The 15,483-nt window shown below is 41.2% G+C and overlaps 1 protein-coding gene across 1 annotated transcript in view; it reads right to left on the minus strand.

The window, feature by feature from the left end:
- ptprua (protein tyrosine phosphatase receptor type Ua) overlaps positions 1–15,483 on the minus strand; it is a 203,244-nt gene that overhangs the window by 89,101 nt on the left and 98,660 nt on the right. The window contains exon 3 of the mRNA XM_046059024.1: positions 11,648–11,919. Within this exon, the coding sequence (XP_045914980.1) occupies positions 11,648–11,919 (272 nt within the window). The remainder of the gene's footprint in view (positions 1–11,647; positions 11,920–15,483) is intronic.

The raw sequence follows: 15,483 nt of genomic DNA on the forward strand, positions 1-15,483 counted from the left end.
GTCTAACCTAACAAACAAACACCTAGAATTCTTCAAAAAAATATGTGTTCTTTTCCAACAGGGAACCAATTGTATGATTAAAACCACTGAGAGAACAATTACTCAACACATCAAACATCTGAAAACCATTCACTGCGCAGTATATGCATACTATATAGGGGATTCTAGGTAGAAGACTAGCCTATATAGTGCACCAGATGGCAAAATTAAAACCCAGAATACTCAGCTAATTTCACATACACCCATGGCATTTTCCATAGTATTAGGTTTAGGCATTATAACTCTGATTACAATCCATTCCTTTTCTTAGACAGTCTGGTAGTGGACAGGTCGTGTCAAAAACTACACAAATAGATGTGTTAAGAGAAAATGAATATATATACTGTATATACGTATATATAGCTCAAGTGGACCCCCGACATAATAATATTTATATTTCATAATATATTCCCAGTTTGAAACATGGAAGCAGTTTGGGTTGGCTGCTCTTTTTTCTGAGATCTTATCAAGCCATACAGTGCACAAAACATGAACAAATAGCTCTTGCCTTCTCTACTGTTCTTTTTATCAATCCATCCGGCAGCTGCAGGAGCACTTAAACACATCCTAAATATTCATTCACTCATCCAAATGAGCCGGACACACGCAGAGCCTCAAAGTGAATCGGGAGGCCTCCCAGAGTGCCACAATGTCATTCTGGATATCTGAGCAGTAATTACAGTCAGCAGAGCACAGCACATTCCCTCTACAAGGAACTCCTCACTTTTCACCGCAGCGCAACAAACTCTAAACTTGAGGGTTGGGTGCATTAACAGAGAAAGGAGTAACTACATACTACATCGGACCTGTGTGTGTGTGTGTGTGTATTTCTGGTAACCAAAGTGTTTCACCAACTCACACTAACTCTAGTTATTTATGCCAAAGCCCAGTGGAAGTCCGACTGTGACTGCGCACTCAGACGGGCAATAGATTACAATGTTGACAATACATCAGGCTTTAAGTGCCTAGGGCCAATCAATACCACAAACGGCCTTGGCAGATGGATACAGACTAAGGCTTTCTTTCCACTAATTTATTTATTTTTATTTTTCATTCCTATGTTGGGCCATTAGAGACGTCTGACCGATTAACTCTTCAATTCATCACGCGTCAACGCACCCACCACCATCGATTCACTCAGCTCCGCGCTTTGAGCCATCATTAAGCTCCTCCACATCTGCCCTCACTTAAAGTGCGTTTGAGTATGACTGTGCCAGGCACTGAGGAATAACCTTGGCATCCAATGGCTGCGCACATACGAATGCAGACACAAGCTATTATATAAATGGCTACAGTAGAATCCCCTTGCAGTTCGTACACAAACCAGGACAATGCAAATGAGACAATGTACTCAGTGTATGAAGAGTGGAGTGAAGCTGGAGTGGTGGCCCTGAGAGCTCAGTGCACTGCAGCTAAAGAAAACCCATTTATAAAGCACAGCAAAATGAAGAAAACAGTGTCACCAATTTGACAACATATGCTGTATGTAGTATAACAAAATGCACTGCAAATAAAGGCAAAAAAAGTTTATTAGTTATAGTTATAAAAACAAAGTTTCCGGGGGACACAAAAAGTGTTGATCATGCCTGGGCATGTGATTTGTTGCCATGGTTTTGGCTCATGGAGCGTCGTTTACTTAGCATATTAAAGGTTGTGTATGCTATACACTAGGGCCCCATACACACTATTAAATTTTGGTTTTAAAACGGAGACCTTTTGCTACGTTCGCATCTCCCATCCAGACTAAAACGAAAGTTTAAAAAAACACTGCTGACCCTATTTTTCATTTTAAAACTCCAGGTAGCGTTTTAGTGCAGAAGGACTTTAGAAACGATGACGCAGACGATCACGATTGGCTCTCTGATTGGGTCTCATAAGTCATGCAAAGCAGAAACAGGATGCTACTGACAGAGCTTTTGACTTGGTATTTTTATTAAAATATATTGTACCGTGCAAATAACCCTTATAGCCTACACTTGTACTGTGCATATTGCCATATTTACTTTGCGACCAGTCTGTTTTCTAAAAGTCTATTTGTAAGTGTTTGTGTGTTGAGCTGTCAGGGCCACCATAGGAAGGAGATATAAAAAAGATATGTAGAGAGAAAAACAGGAAAAGATAGTGGTGGAACACCTTGCATAGGAGGAGATAGAAAGTTGAGGGCGGAAGCTTAAGCCACACTGATATTGCTTGTCATGATGGGGCCTGATATCATCTTTAATATTTGATAGGAAAGTTTCACCCTTTTCCAATACTTACACAAGTGGGCACAGAGGAAAATCTATTTCTGCAAAAAATATTAGAGATGGGTTTGAGAATATCCAGTTCAAGGTGATGCCATTCTCCAGCTTTCTTTCAGCCTCTTTCAGGCTTTTGTTGTAACAAAAATGGGCAACAAGAAGGAGGCCTGTAGCACTGCAGGAGCCACAATCTGTGAAGTGTGAATCAAGGTTTGGTTTACTGGAAGCAGCAGGGTGCCATCTCCCAAGACGGAGCGCTGTGTCATCGTCAGAAACCAAACGAAATGACACGAGAAACAGACCCACATCAGGCAGCAAGCCGTGACACAAGAGCAGCAAATGTAGACAGTTAAGCAGCTGGACAGTCACTTTGTAAAAAGCATGCATCATTTTAATATGCGCCCCCCAGCCTGGTGTTTGGCTCATAAAATTCAATGCCAGAGGATTGATATTGTAAAGTAACAAAATCCATACTGTATCCGAGGGGCCTCGCAGTGAATACATAAAATCAGTGGTGGCAGTAACAGGGATTGTATTAAAAACAAGATTTGCACAGTAATTAATATTTTAATCTTTTAGTTTTCATTACAGCGCTGCGGAATTTATTTATGTGTGCACTAATGATAATGCGCTCAATTGATATGTGGAGGCCATCCATCTTCACAAGGACTTTGATTAATTTTAATGACTTACATGCAGTCTTTGGATGCAGAATGTGGTGAACAAAAATTGAAACAATGTTCTGTTAATTGATTTCTTCAGCTAGAATGAGGCCAACACTATTGATCCATATTGGCAATGTGGCGGTAAAACATTGAAATATATGACATGCAGTTGTGCCTGCCATCTTCTCTTCAGGCTAAAGAAATCAAGTGAGGCGTACACTAGTTCCACTGCTGTGTGCTGCTGGAGGACAACAGAGCATGTGCTGAATGTTTTTCTTTTTGTGAGCGTGTGCATGTGAGCAGTTGCATACCTAACAGTGGATGGTAAATGGTCTGTACTTGTATAGCGCCTTTCTAGTGTTTTCCAATCACTCAAAGCTCTTTTACACTACATCAAAGTGGACCTCTGTTTCATCAGTCAGTGAACCAGCAAGCAAACGGGACCACTGTAGGTCATGCTTTAAAACATGTAAAAAATCTAAAAACCTCTGGTGTGTGTATTTGAATTTCAGCCAAGAGGCCTGCAGGTGCGTGAGTGTTAAAACTCATACTCAGCACTGCCCCTGCAGGCTGGAGCTGGGATTTTAACTGCTCACTCAGAAGCCATTTTCCCCCAATCATACTTAGTGTGACAGGCATATAACACAGGACTTCAACCATTTTGAAAACATACATTTACTAAATGTAAAAATGTACACTTAGTGTTCACCAGCACATAATGACACAAGTTCCATTTTAGATAGCATAGAGTGTCATTCATGCTCTAGCAGGGATAAAAAAAAAAGAAATTTTGAAAGCCAACTGAATTATTCTTATGAATGTAGTTCTGCTATCATTCCAACCGTGTAGTAAATGTATGTACAGCATACTGTTTGCTACCTGGATGGTTGAGAATGTGTGAAGCTTAAATCTAGCATCGCTGGTGCCACTAAAAGCCACCCCGGGTTTGTCAGTTGAATACTTTCTATGCAGTAGGATGTTCTGTTTGCGTTAGCAGTTACTTAATACAGCTCTGACACAGGCTGAACTGTAAACACAGAGGCCGACATAAATGAGATAAAGCTGTGCTGGATCACCTGCACACATAGTTTCCTCTGAATCCCTCATGCTTAGGTAGACAATCTGAGTCCAGTGCACGAACGGCTGACTCCTCCAGAACAAATAAAAAATTCTATACAGAGAGGTCATTACTGTAAGTAAATACAATACAATGGCTATTGAAGAAAATATGCTCCCCCTAAATAGTATCCGAAATAGGGCTTGAGTTCATGAATATATTAAGAATTACAACTTTACAGTCAGCAAAATTTCCAGGAAAAAAACCCTGACCTCTGTAGCTACGAGCCAGACTGCTTGTATGGGCTGTTTTTTTGGGGCTGGTTGCCTTATGAAGACCAAAAGTATTAGATTACCTAACCTTATTTTTGCCACACTACTTCAGTGCCAGGGTGAAATAAGGTGATGGGTTAGTAGAAAAGAGAGATAGATAGGACCGATAAGAAAGAAGGGGGATGCACTGGGAATTAAGATGGTGAGATAAGGAGGACAAAGCGGTCAAGGAGTGAAGAACCCAGGAAGAGTAAAAAAAAGGATAGAAGCAGTGTTTCCAAAAAGAGCACCTCTTTAACACATACTGTACTTCCCAAAACCAAGCTGACAGGGAGAGAGTGAGCCAGTCTGATCCATTTTCTCCTCTGTCCTTCAAGGTCATGACAGTCCAAAGTCCAGTCTCCAATAGAAAAGCCTGTTTACCCAAGTCAAGCAGTGTCTGACCCATGATCACCCGGGGTTAGGTCCTGGGTCAGATGACACATGCGGATTGAATCAGATTGTCCGTCAGTGCACGTTTAAACAGCCTAATAGGTATCAGTGCTGCAAACTCTTCCAAATGCAAAGTATAGCTCAAGCTTGCATGCTGTGTGTGTTTTTTTTAGCAAGATTTGTCTGTGCAAGGGATACAAACTACAGATATACATATGCGGTATATATAGTATGAGTTCAAACAAGCCAAACCACTCACATATTTCAATATATATGTTTACCTTTGTAACAACTAACTGTAACGCAAATTAGGCGATACAATCATGTTAAATAGAGTCAACATAATATTCACTTAGTACAAAACAATAGAGGCAAAAGAGGAAAACAATGGATACTTATTGGTGATAGATATCTCTGCCGGAAGGGTCCATGTGCAGCCCCTGGCTGTGACAGAGTTGGGGCCCTTAAGTTGCATTCAGAGTGCTCCTCCTTATCTGGGAGGTCTCTCCATCATGATGATTTTATTTGTTGTTGTTTTGGGTCAAACTATCAAACATGCTTGAAAATATTGTGTGGGGATGATGTAAAATCAACCATGTCTCCTAGGTAGTTTGTTGGCTCCACTGTCCATGCTTTAGAACATATACTATTATATGTCTTACAACCTTCTATAACTTCTTTTTCTGGACACTTGGAGGCAGCAGAAACAAGCTGTGAACCCAACACCTTTCAGGTTGATGGCAAGCAGTGGCTTATTTACACATCTAGCAGTTAGCAGCAGTATCATTAAATCATGTTGATGCCCACCCAGCAAGTGCAAGTCTACTATTCACTCTCTTTTATTTTATAAATTTTAGACATAAAGGTCAGTTCTCTCTTCATGGAAACTACCATTTAGCCTGTAAATACAGTTGTACAATTTCTTCTGTGGCTCTAGAGAGGCTATCCCAAGTCTGGGGATGTCATCAGGGTTCTCTGGGCTTGGAAAACAACATTTACAAAGAAAAACTGTTCAAATTGGGGGCATGGAGTTTGGAAGCTGTGGTCATATAAAAAAGGCAGAGAGAGTATGAGGAAGAGATGATAATCATTGCATTATGGGAAACACAGGATCCAGCATTTTGTGGGTTTGAGTCTGCTGTATCAATTTTAGCTTCTTCTTCTTTTTAAATCTGTCTCTTGTGAGTCCACCCAACTTTATGGACGTGCAATACTAAATCACAGGAGTGCATCTTTAATGGCCATTTAACCATTCTGACCAACTGACCCATCGCTAAGCCACACCCCGAATACACAGCTGGCCAATCACAGCGCAGTATAGGTCTCGCTCTAACTGAGGTCCGACAGTTTCATGGCTGCGCTCCATTGACTCTAATGCAAAAGGAGTCGCTTTCTAGCTTTTTTGGCTGTATTTTTCTAAGATATAGTCAAACGCTGTTCCTGGGGCACTTGTAATAATTACAATCGCTACCCAGAGAGGTTGAAAGGAGAAGCTCGATTTATTCTCTTTCCAAAACCTAAAATAAATCCAGAAATGTCGGCCATGGATTGTTCCTAATGTAATAGTTATCTAACGCTAGCTAACTTCCTACTGAATGTAAGATAATAAAGCCCTACTGTTCTACTTTTTAATGAATGTAATAATGAATAGAGGCCTACCAGCTGTACAGGAACAGTGTTGATCGTTCATATCGTTGTCTTTTGTCTCAGTCGTCGGGAGATGTGGTGGTTCACTTGTACTGTGTGATCGGTAGGCTTGAGCTTCTATTTTTCATTTTATTCGCGTTATAAATATAAAGTTTCTATCTATCTATCTATCTATCTATCTATCTGTCTATATTGTATGATTGAGAAAATGTTCTCATTTAGAGCACAAAATACATGATCAACAATCGACTTGTGAAACCCAGAAATATTGGCATTGAATTTTAAAATCTCATATCAGTGAAACCCTAAACGCAAAAGGCCAACAAACACCTCTGATTACAGTCCAACATATCTCTGTAGCAGTCTGTCTTCCCTGAGGGGGTGTTGATGCTCGCTGGGTACTAGATTTTCTTTTTTTAAATTTAATCTCAACCACCACCACTACCACCAGCAGCCACCCACCCACACACACACACACACACACTTTCTCCTCCAAGCCCTCTGAAGTGGTAGTCCTCTCACAGTTTGGAGCTGCTACTCTGCGGCCTGCAGGGGCTGCTCTGTTTGCTGGGAGTGCTGGACAGTGATCTTTATCAATGGGACTGGATAGACGAGTGGAGCCCTGTGGGGCCTGCGCTGAGCTTCGAGCCATAGCGGTGGGAGCTGGCAAGGAGAGGGGAACTGTTCCCAGGGCAAAAAACACTCAAAAGAGACAGCAAGCCTCACTCTGGGCCAACTCCTGTCCCTCTTTACACAGCAGATAGACACACTTTGTTCCATCAGGCCTATGCTAAAGCCTCTTCACTCATCTGCATGGCTATACCTGCTTCATTACGTGCTGAGATCATCCAGGTTTATAGGACAAATAAAGCAATCTGTTCTGTGTCTACATGCTTGGCGGGAGGACTTTAGCGAACAGCGCCTTCTCATCACTCAGGCACCTTGGACATACATCACCAGAGTAGTAGATTACATTGCTTATGCACGCCTGTCCAAATGGTAAACACTGCGGCGCAAAGCAAACTCCCCACCTCGGCTGACGTGTCTGATTGTACAACTCAGCTTCCCCCTCTGACAGCGTCCACCCCCCTGCCTCCACCTCCTCCTCTGCTACGGTGCAGACAAACTTCTTGTGTCCATACAGAAGGGAAGAAAATCATTACTTTAAATCAGTTTGGCTGTTTGTGAGAGCCGCTCAGGACAGGAGACCTGAGGATGGTAAAGCGCGGGCAGTCCTCATTGATCTGTGCAGCCCTCTAATCTCATTAACTGGCTCTTGATTTATTGAGATGGGGCCCAGGGTGCGCCAAGGTTATGGAAGCAAATACCAGGCCCGCTCCCCCGCTGTGAGGGTCGCATGGAATTGAGGTCAATTGACTGTTGGTGGACCCACGCTCCCACAATCCCTTACACCAGCCATTGCCTTCTCATTAACGACTGTTGTGTGTGTGTGTGTGTGTGTGTGTGTGTGTGTGTGTGTTGGGGGGGGGGGCGTTGTAGGCGGCAGGCTCTGTGGGAAGAAAGAGACCATTAGGGGATAAATTATTGGCCATAATGAGGTGATGCAGGGCTGCATCCAGTCATCAGAATCTTACAAGCTACACAGCAGCGCTAATAATGCAGCACCGACAATACAGGCATCAAACTGAGCTATTGATTACACTGCAGCATGCAGCTAAATCGACCAATAAATAAAGACACAATGCAAACACACGGCCACTGTAATTATACACCTATTGAGCCACTGTGATATATGGCACAGCTGCAACATGCAGTTCTTGCATGTGGTCAGTATTGGGTGAACACTGAGCAGCTCAAAAGGGCAGCTAGTAGTTTAGTGCTTTACCGTGTGACGAGGCAAGGAAGTTTTTGCCTCTGTCGCCTAGTGCTTGCTCTTGGTGGGAACTGTTGGGCTTCTGTAAATATCATCACAGAGTACGGTCTAGACCTGCTCTTTTATGAAAAGCGCTGTGAGATAACTGTTGTTGTGATTTGGCGCTATATAAATAAAATTGAATTGAATTGAATTGAATTGACTCCTGAACTTTTTTAAAGGCCCCATACTATGCTCATTTTTGGGCTCATACTTTGGGTACTTTTGGGTGTCTTCTAGATAAAGTTTACGTGCTTTAATGTTAAATAAAAAACACTGCTTCAGCACCTCTGTTCACCCTCTATCTGAACACTTCATTTAAGCTCCTGTGTTTTTAATGCCCCCCTTCCTAAAATCACCCTTTCATCTGATTGGCCAACTTCCAGAAGCCTGTCGTGGGGCAGTAACTAGCTGGCAGAGCGCTAAAATCAAGCCCCCAGGGCGTGCGCTGTGATTTGAAGCTAATTTGACATAGTGGCCAAACCTTGGAATTACAACTTCTGGGTCTGTCTCATGATGCACACTGGCCCCAAAAGACTTTTCAACAGAGACCTACACTGGGAAAGAAGTGGCAGTAAAACAGTGAATGATTAATTTATTTTTGTCACAACCCCTGCAAAATGACTCGTTTCAGCATCAGAATTTGATTCATTCAGTCTGATAACATTCGGGAAGTCTAAAAGAAGCACATGATTGAATAATTTTATCCCCATTCAAGTTAGCGGAGGGCGAAACCGCAAGTCAGCTGCTTGACGGCAGAAGTCTCCAGTGCGTTTTCTCAATGCTCAAATCACACAATGTGGAAGCTACACAGGAGATCATAGATGAAAGTGTTGGACAAATTGATCTCTAGACCAGAAGATGTCTCAAGATGAGAAGTTAAGGGATCATCAAAGTCAGTGAGCTTCATCCTTTGGGGACCATGTCATAGCAACCCATCCAGTAGTTGTTATGGTGATATTTCTGGACCAAAGTGGAGGACTGACCAACTGTCATTGCTATGCCTAAAGCCATCCCAAAAGCATGGCTTAAAATATCATCAAATGTTCATTTCAATGTCGTGGTGCACAGTAATGAAGCTGAAACTGGCATCAGAAAAACTCTTGAACATTAACAAACAGTTGTATTTTTCTTTATATTAAATTTTCTCAAACTTGTAGTAGTAATAGTTATAGTCTGTAGTTACTGTCTGTGTCATGTCTGTCATATATGTAGCACCGTGGGATGAGTAGGAACAAAATTTCACACCTCTGTATATTTTTAATACATTGGGGGAGTGACAACAAATTTGAACTTGAAAACTCTTCATACACGTAAACCAAAACAGAATAATAATTTTGTTTAGTTTATCTAATTTTACAAAACAGAAACATGATACGATTTCATCACAAGATGACTTCACTCACAGAGCCAACAGTATTATTGAATTAATGCTCAGCCCCAATAGTAATCATCTTGATTATCTCAACTCATGTTACTGTATGCTCTGTAATCAATCACTGTGAATCATTATTCATGATATGACAGGTAGACACTGACTTAAAAAGATTAACACTTAATGAAAGATGTTAATTATTTATATATATCTGTATAATATATGTGAATCATTTTTTGATTACTGATTAATCATTCATTCTATAAAATATCACATTTAATGGAAATGTCCATCACAATTTCTCAGAAACCACACTGATGTTTTATTCAGTCTGAGTAGTATATCAAATTTATTCATTTTATATTCAGAAGGAATGAAACTGTGACCAGAATGTGTGATAACTTCACTTCATAAATGAAAAATCAGTTTTTAAAATGACAATTTCTGTCAATCAACTTATTACTTAGCTATCACTCAACTAATGATGCCAGCACTCCCGATAAGACGGTGTTTGACTTTTGAAGGGGTACTCCCAAGAGACAGACAAAAAAAAGGTCAAAATTAATGCAGAGACAGGGATCTGACTTTCAGTCTGTAGTATAGGTCAAGCTCCAAAAACACCGGAATCTACATTTCCCATAATCCAACTCTATAGCGTCTTTCCATAGATCCTTCCTGCTTGGTTAATGCCTATGTCTTCAAAACTTTACACCCCAGTTTCTAAGTAAGGCTTTCTGGTAAAATGTTCAACACAGCAACCCTGACCCAACTCTCACAAACTGGCTTCAAGCTACAAATGTTCTTCCTCTTTCATGTAATAAGAATGAATCTGAAATAATGGGGACGGTGTTGCAAGTTGTTTTGAGAGATCCAGTTTGCCATTTTTGGACTCTGGACAACAAGTTGGGGGTATGTGTGGGTTACTACGCTGTTTGTTTGAGTCTAGAGCTGCAACGGTTAATAGATTAGTTGTAACAATTAAATTGATTGCCAAATATTTTAATAACCAATTAATCACGGTTAATAATTTTAATCAACAATAAAAATAATCATTAGTTGCAGCCCTATTTGGATCCAGTTTATCAATGTCTATTGCAGAGGTCACTAATAGGCGGACCGCAGTCCGGATCCGGACAGCCGATCTATTATTGAGAATTACTACCTCGTGACGGAGCTTTTCTATTTTAAAATGCGCAGCTTTTCTAGCATTTACTGTTGTTGCATTGCGAGTCGAGTCCGCCAGTGAGATACACAGAGGAAGAGAGGAGACGAAAGAGAAAAGAGACTAAACATGGCTTTTAACCAAGAATGTACATTCTTCCCACGGGCAGTTCAAAACCGGAATATCTCATATATCTCCAATCCTAGCTAGAGCTCACATTTCTCACTGAACAAGAGAAAGTAGGGAAGTGCTAGCTATATAAGAGGGAATGAAAGAGAAGAGGAGGCATTACAGCTGTTCATTTGTTAAGATGTGTTGAGGGGGTTTATTTAATTTAGATCGCAATCAAAATTGAAGTTTGAAATAAATTCCTAAGTTTCATATATTGAGAGTCGACACAAACAACCCAGCTAATCTGCTTCATAAGGACTGTGTGGCCGTGGTTTGATTAGATTTGATTGACAGTGCTTTGGCAACATAACATAACAGCCCGAGAACTGTCATCACATGTTGATTCAAATGTTGCTGTATCCTGCTTGGTCCATGGAGTACTTGACATCACATTTTCCCAATGCAGCCCCGCCCACATCAAACCAGTGAGAAGTGCACGGACAAAATACACAAATGCAGAAATCGCTCATGTGAAATTACCAAAACGGTTTCAATACTGGCAGATTATTTTGTGTGCATGTAGGACGCCATCGCTCATTGTGAGAAGGTGATTGAGAAAATACTATTTTTTAAACTAAGCAATACTGTATTTCTCCACCAAATGTGACTGATTATATACAGTATATGAACACATAACTTCGACCTTGGTGTTGGGTGGGGCAGTAATCACTGAAGGGCAATGCCGTCCTCATATCTTTGTGTAAAGGCTCTCACCTGGTATTCACTTGGCCAGAAAGTGCTGACAGCAAGCTCCACCTGGTGCCACTGGCGTCCCTGGGAGCCCGAGATATTCCACACAGCGCTGCCCTTTGGCCCCCCGTTGACCCGGATGTGGACCTGCAGGTCCCCGGGGCTGTGGCCGTCGCGGCTGTACAGGAAGTAGCTGAACTGGATGCAGTGGGTGTCGTTTTCGCTGAGCGGGAGCAGGAGCAGCTGGGCCCGCTGGCCCCCAAAATGCTGCGAGGAATTGACCATCATGAAGGACCCTGGAGAGGAAGACGGAAAGTAAGGACACGTTAGAGGACTGAGTATATTTTTTTTTCCAAACACTCAATCAATTCAAACACTGCTCATTTTATAGTTAAATTATTATTGGCAGACTCTCATAGACCTCTTTCTGAGAGCAATTTGACAGTTAAGTTCTAACAAAACGGAACGACCTTGCCAAGCAAAGACTCTTCTCTTCTGAACAGCAGCTGCTCTACCTACATACACTTCACAAATAGCCGCAATTTTAGCATTTCCACCTGCCAGACTGCCCTGAGTGATCTGAAATGTAAAAAAATAACAAGATCCAACTCTGTGGGCTTCACCTGTAACACCTCAGCCCAGGATATATATGTCATGTTAGTTTTCAACCACTGGCTCTTCTTTATTTTTAAACTCCCGAAAAAGAGTCTGAGAGCCAAAGTTGACAGGCTCAATGCTGTTACTCAGAATATCTGTGTGATCCTCTCTGGCTATTTGTCTGTATTTGGTCTGTGCTTCCCCTTCTCCCTGCTTCCCGCTTTTGCAGGGTTTCCATCAGTTTTGCAGCGCTGCTTCAGATCTGGCGTGTTCAAAGCAGCAGCGCTGGGTGTCAGATTGGGCTTTCATTTTGGACTGAGGTTCAGAGAGTCACTGCTGGCTCTCTCATCCGGCAGCACAGCAGAGATCCCCTGGCCACGAGAAGAATGCCACTGTGGAGGGAGGGGCATTACTGGGAGAGCTTTGCCTTTGACTGTGGCCTTCACAGAACTAGGAAGCTCAATTTAAAGTTGAACAAAAACATATTTTGTATGCCATAAGTGGATGCCTATTCAAAACTAAAAACAACGCATATTATTTCAACATGAAATGCTAATTTTTCTAGATCCTTGATGATAAAATGTTTTCTTCCATACTCATTGCTTTTTTAAATTCTGGATCACATTACAACATGCTAGCCTGACATGCAAAGGTTGTAGAGCGGGAGGGGCCAGAGAAAGACTTTCAGGCTGGCTGAACCAGTTGTCAATAATAATAATAATAATAATAAAAATTTCTAAGCATTTCTACTGTAGCACTGAACACACTCCTAGACATTATAATTTAGACCACATAAAACTCTTGCTCCTAGAGAGGCTTGAACTTACTGTAACGGTTTCTTTATACTTTATGCGTGCGAGACACCGTGGCATGGGTCTCCACAGATGGTGCACGAGCAACAAGCATGCACAAAGGCATTTATGGTCAGTGCATTGTTCTCGCCATGGGGCGTACTAACAAAATATTCTGTGAAAAAGCTAGAAGTCAACTAGAAAACACAAAAGTGATGCTAGTGATATGCCGGAATCAGTATCTGTTTACTGTACTCTACAGTGTTTGAGCATAACCAATAGCAAAGCCCTTTAGAGGGATATGCACATACTCATAGACCTGGAGTGACTTTATTTTGACCTTGAGTAACTATATTTTGAACACTTCCATCTTGAAATGAAAAGTGTAGTGTGCAAATAGATATAAAAATTTGGAGGTGCATCACTAAGCACCATGACGACTTGCAGGGTCTATGTGCTCAACGCAAGATACGTTAAAACGTCCTTATTGGAGTGGGGGCCCTTTTGCAGGGAACACTGCATCAAGAAGAAACAAATCTCAAGTCCCTTTCAAGAAAAGTACCAGCCAAATTAATGTAATGTCTTCCACTGTGACACACTGCACCCAATAAAACAGCAAATTGTGCGGTGCATAATTTTGTTTGTTAGATCACTTGCAGGCTCTGATTGTGTGGTCTGATCCTAACATAAGGGTTGTTATCAACTAATGATTCTCTCAGTAAAACAGGTTCCTGCAATGCCTAACCATAAACTGACGTTAACTTGAATGAAAGTCCTAACCCTCAACACAGGAGGCAGCGCAACAGGAAACACTACTCAAAGGGAAAATACACACTGACAGAAGAGGAAAAAAAACATAAACAAACAATAACGCTCGGCTGGATTGTGGATAAGTTGCTATATCCAAAAAATAGAAGATCAAAAACAAGGCGATAAAAGCTGACGGAAGCAGATTGTTTCAAACACACCCTGTCCTTATTGCATGTCTTGTCCTTCTCTATAAAAAAACCCCCACAGGTGGGTTAGAAGAGACAAATTAATTTATTAAAATATCAACACAAATGCCATGTTGGATGGAAAGCAGCAATAAAATTATGTCTCCACTTGTGCTGGAATAATTATGTAATCTTGTCACATGTCATATGGACACACACTATCTCTCATTCATAATCATAATTTTACCCTTTACCCTCAGTCAGAACTTCTCTACTAGATATGATGAATCTATCTTTATCAACAGGCTATGTACCACAGCACTTTAAAATAGCTGTAATTAAACCTCTTCTGAAAAAGTCCAACCTTGATCCGGATGTTTTAGCCAACTATAGACCTATATCTAACCTTCCATTTCTCTCTAAGATCCTTGAGAAAGCAGTCGCCAAACAGCTGTGTGACTTTCTACAGAGCAATAGTTTATTTGAGGATTTTCAGTCAGGATTTAGAGTTCATCATAGCACAGAGACAGCACTGGAGAAAATTACTAACGACCTCCTTATTGCATCAGACAAAGGACTTATCTCTGTACTGGTTTTATTAGATCTTAGTGCTGCATTTGATACCATTGGACATCAGATCCTATTGCAGAGACTGGAACATTTCATTGGCATTAAAGGAACCACTCTAAGCAGGTTTAAGTCCTATTTATCAGATCGATTTCAGTTTGTACATGTTAACGATGAGTCCTCCATGCACGCCAAAGTTAGTCATGGAGATCCTCAAGGATCTGTGCTCGGACCAATCCTGTTAATTTTATATATGCTTCCTTTAGGCAATATTATCAGGAAACATTCCATAAACTTTCATTGTTATGCAGATGATACTCAGTTATATCTGTCGATTAAGCCAGATGAAACTCATCAGTTAGCTAAACTTCAAATGTGCCTTCAGCATGTTAAAACCTGGATGACCTGAAATTTTCTAATGTTAAACTCAGATAAAATTTAAGTTATTGTTCTGGAGCCCAAGCACCTCCGTGACGCATTATCTAAAGATATAGTTTCCCTTGATGGCATCGCCCTGACCTCCAGCACCACTGTGAGGAATCTTGGAGTTATCTTTGATCAGGACATGTCGTTTAAGTCTCACGTTAAGCAAATTTCAAGGACCGCCTTTTTTCACTTACGTAATATTGCAAAAATCAGGAACATCCTGTCTAAAAATGATGCAGAAAAACTAGTCCTTGCATTTGTTACTTCTAGGCTGGATTACTGCAATTCCTTATTATCAGGCTGCTCGAAAAAATGCTGATCCAGAATGCTGCAGCACATGTTCTGACAGGAACCAGGAAAAGAGATCACATTTCTCCTGTCTGAGCTTCTCTGCATTGGCTTCCAGTAAAATCCAGAATAGAATTTAAAATCATTCTTCTTACCTACAAAGCTCTTAATGGTCAGGCACCTTCTTATCTTAAAGAGCTCATAGTACCTTACTACCCCACCAGAGCACTGCGCTCCCAGAATGCAGGGTTACTTG

This window comes from Micropterus dolomieu, linkage group LG09 (assembly GCF_021292245.1).
Source record: "Micropterus dolomieu isolate WLL.071019.BEF.003 ecotype Adirondacks linkage group LG09, ASM2129224v1, whole genome shotgun sequence".
Classification (NCBI taxonomy): Eukaryota; Metazoa; Chordata; class Actinopteri; order Centrarchiformes; family Centrarchidae; genus Micropterus; species Micropterus dolomieu.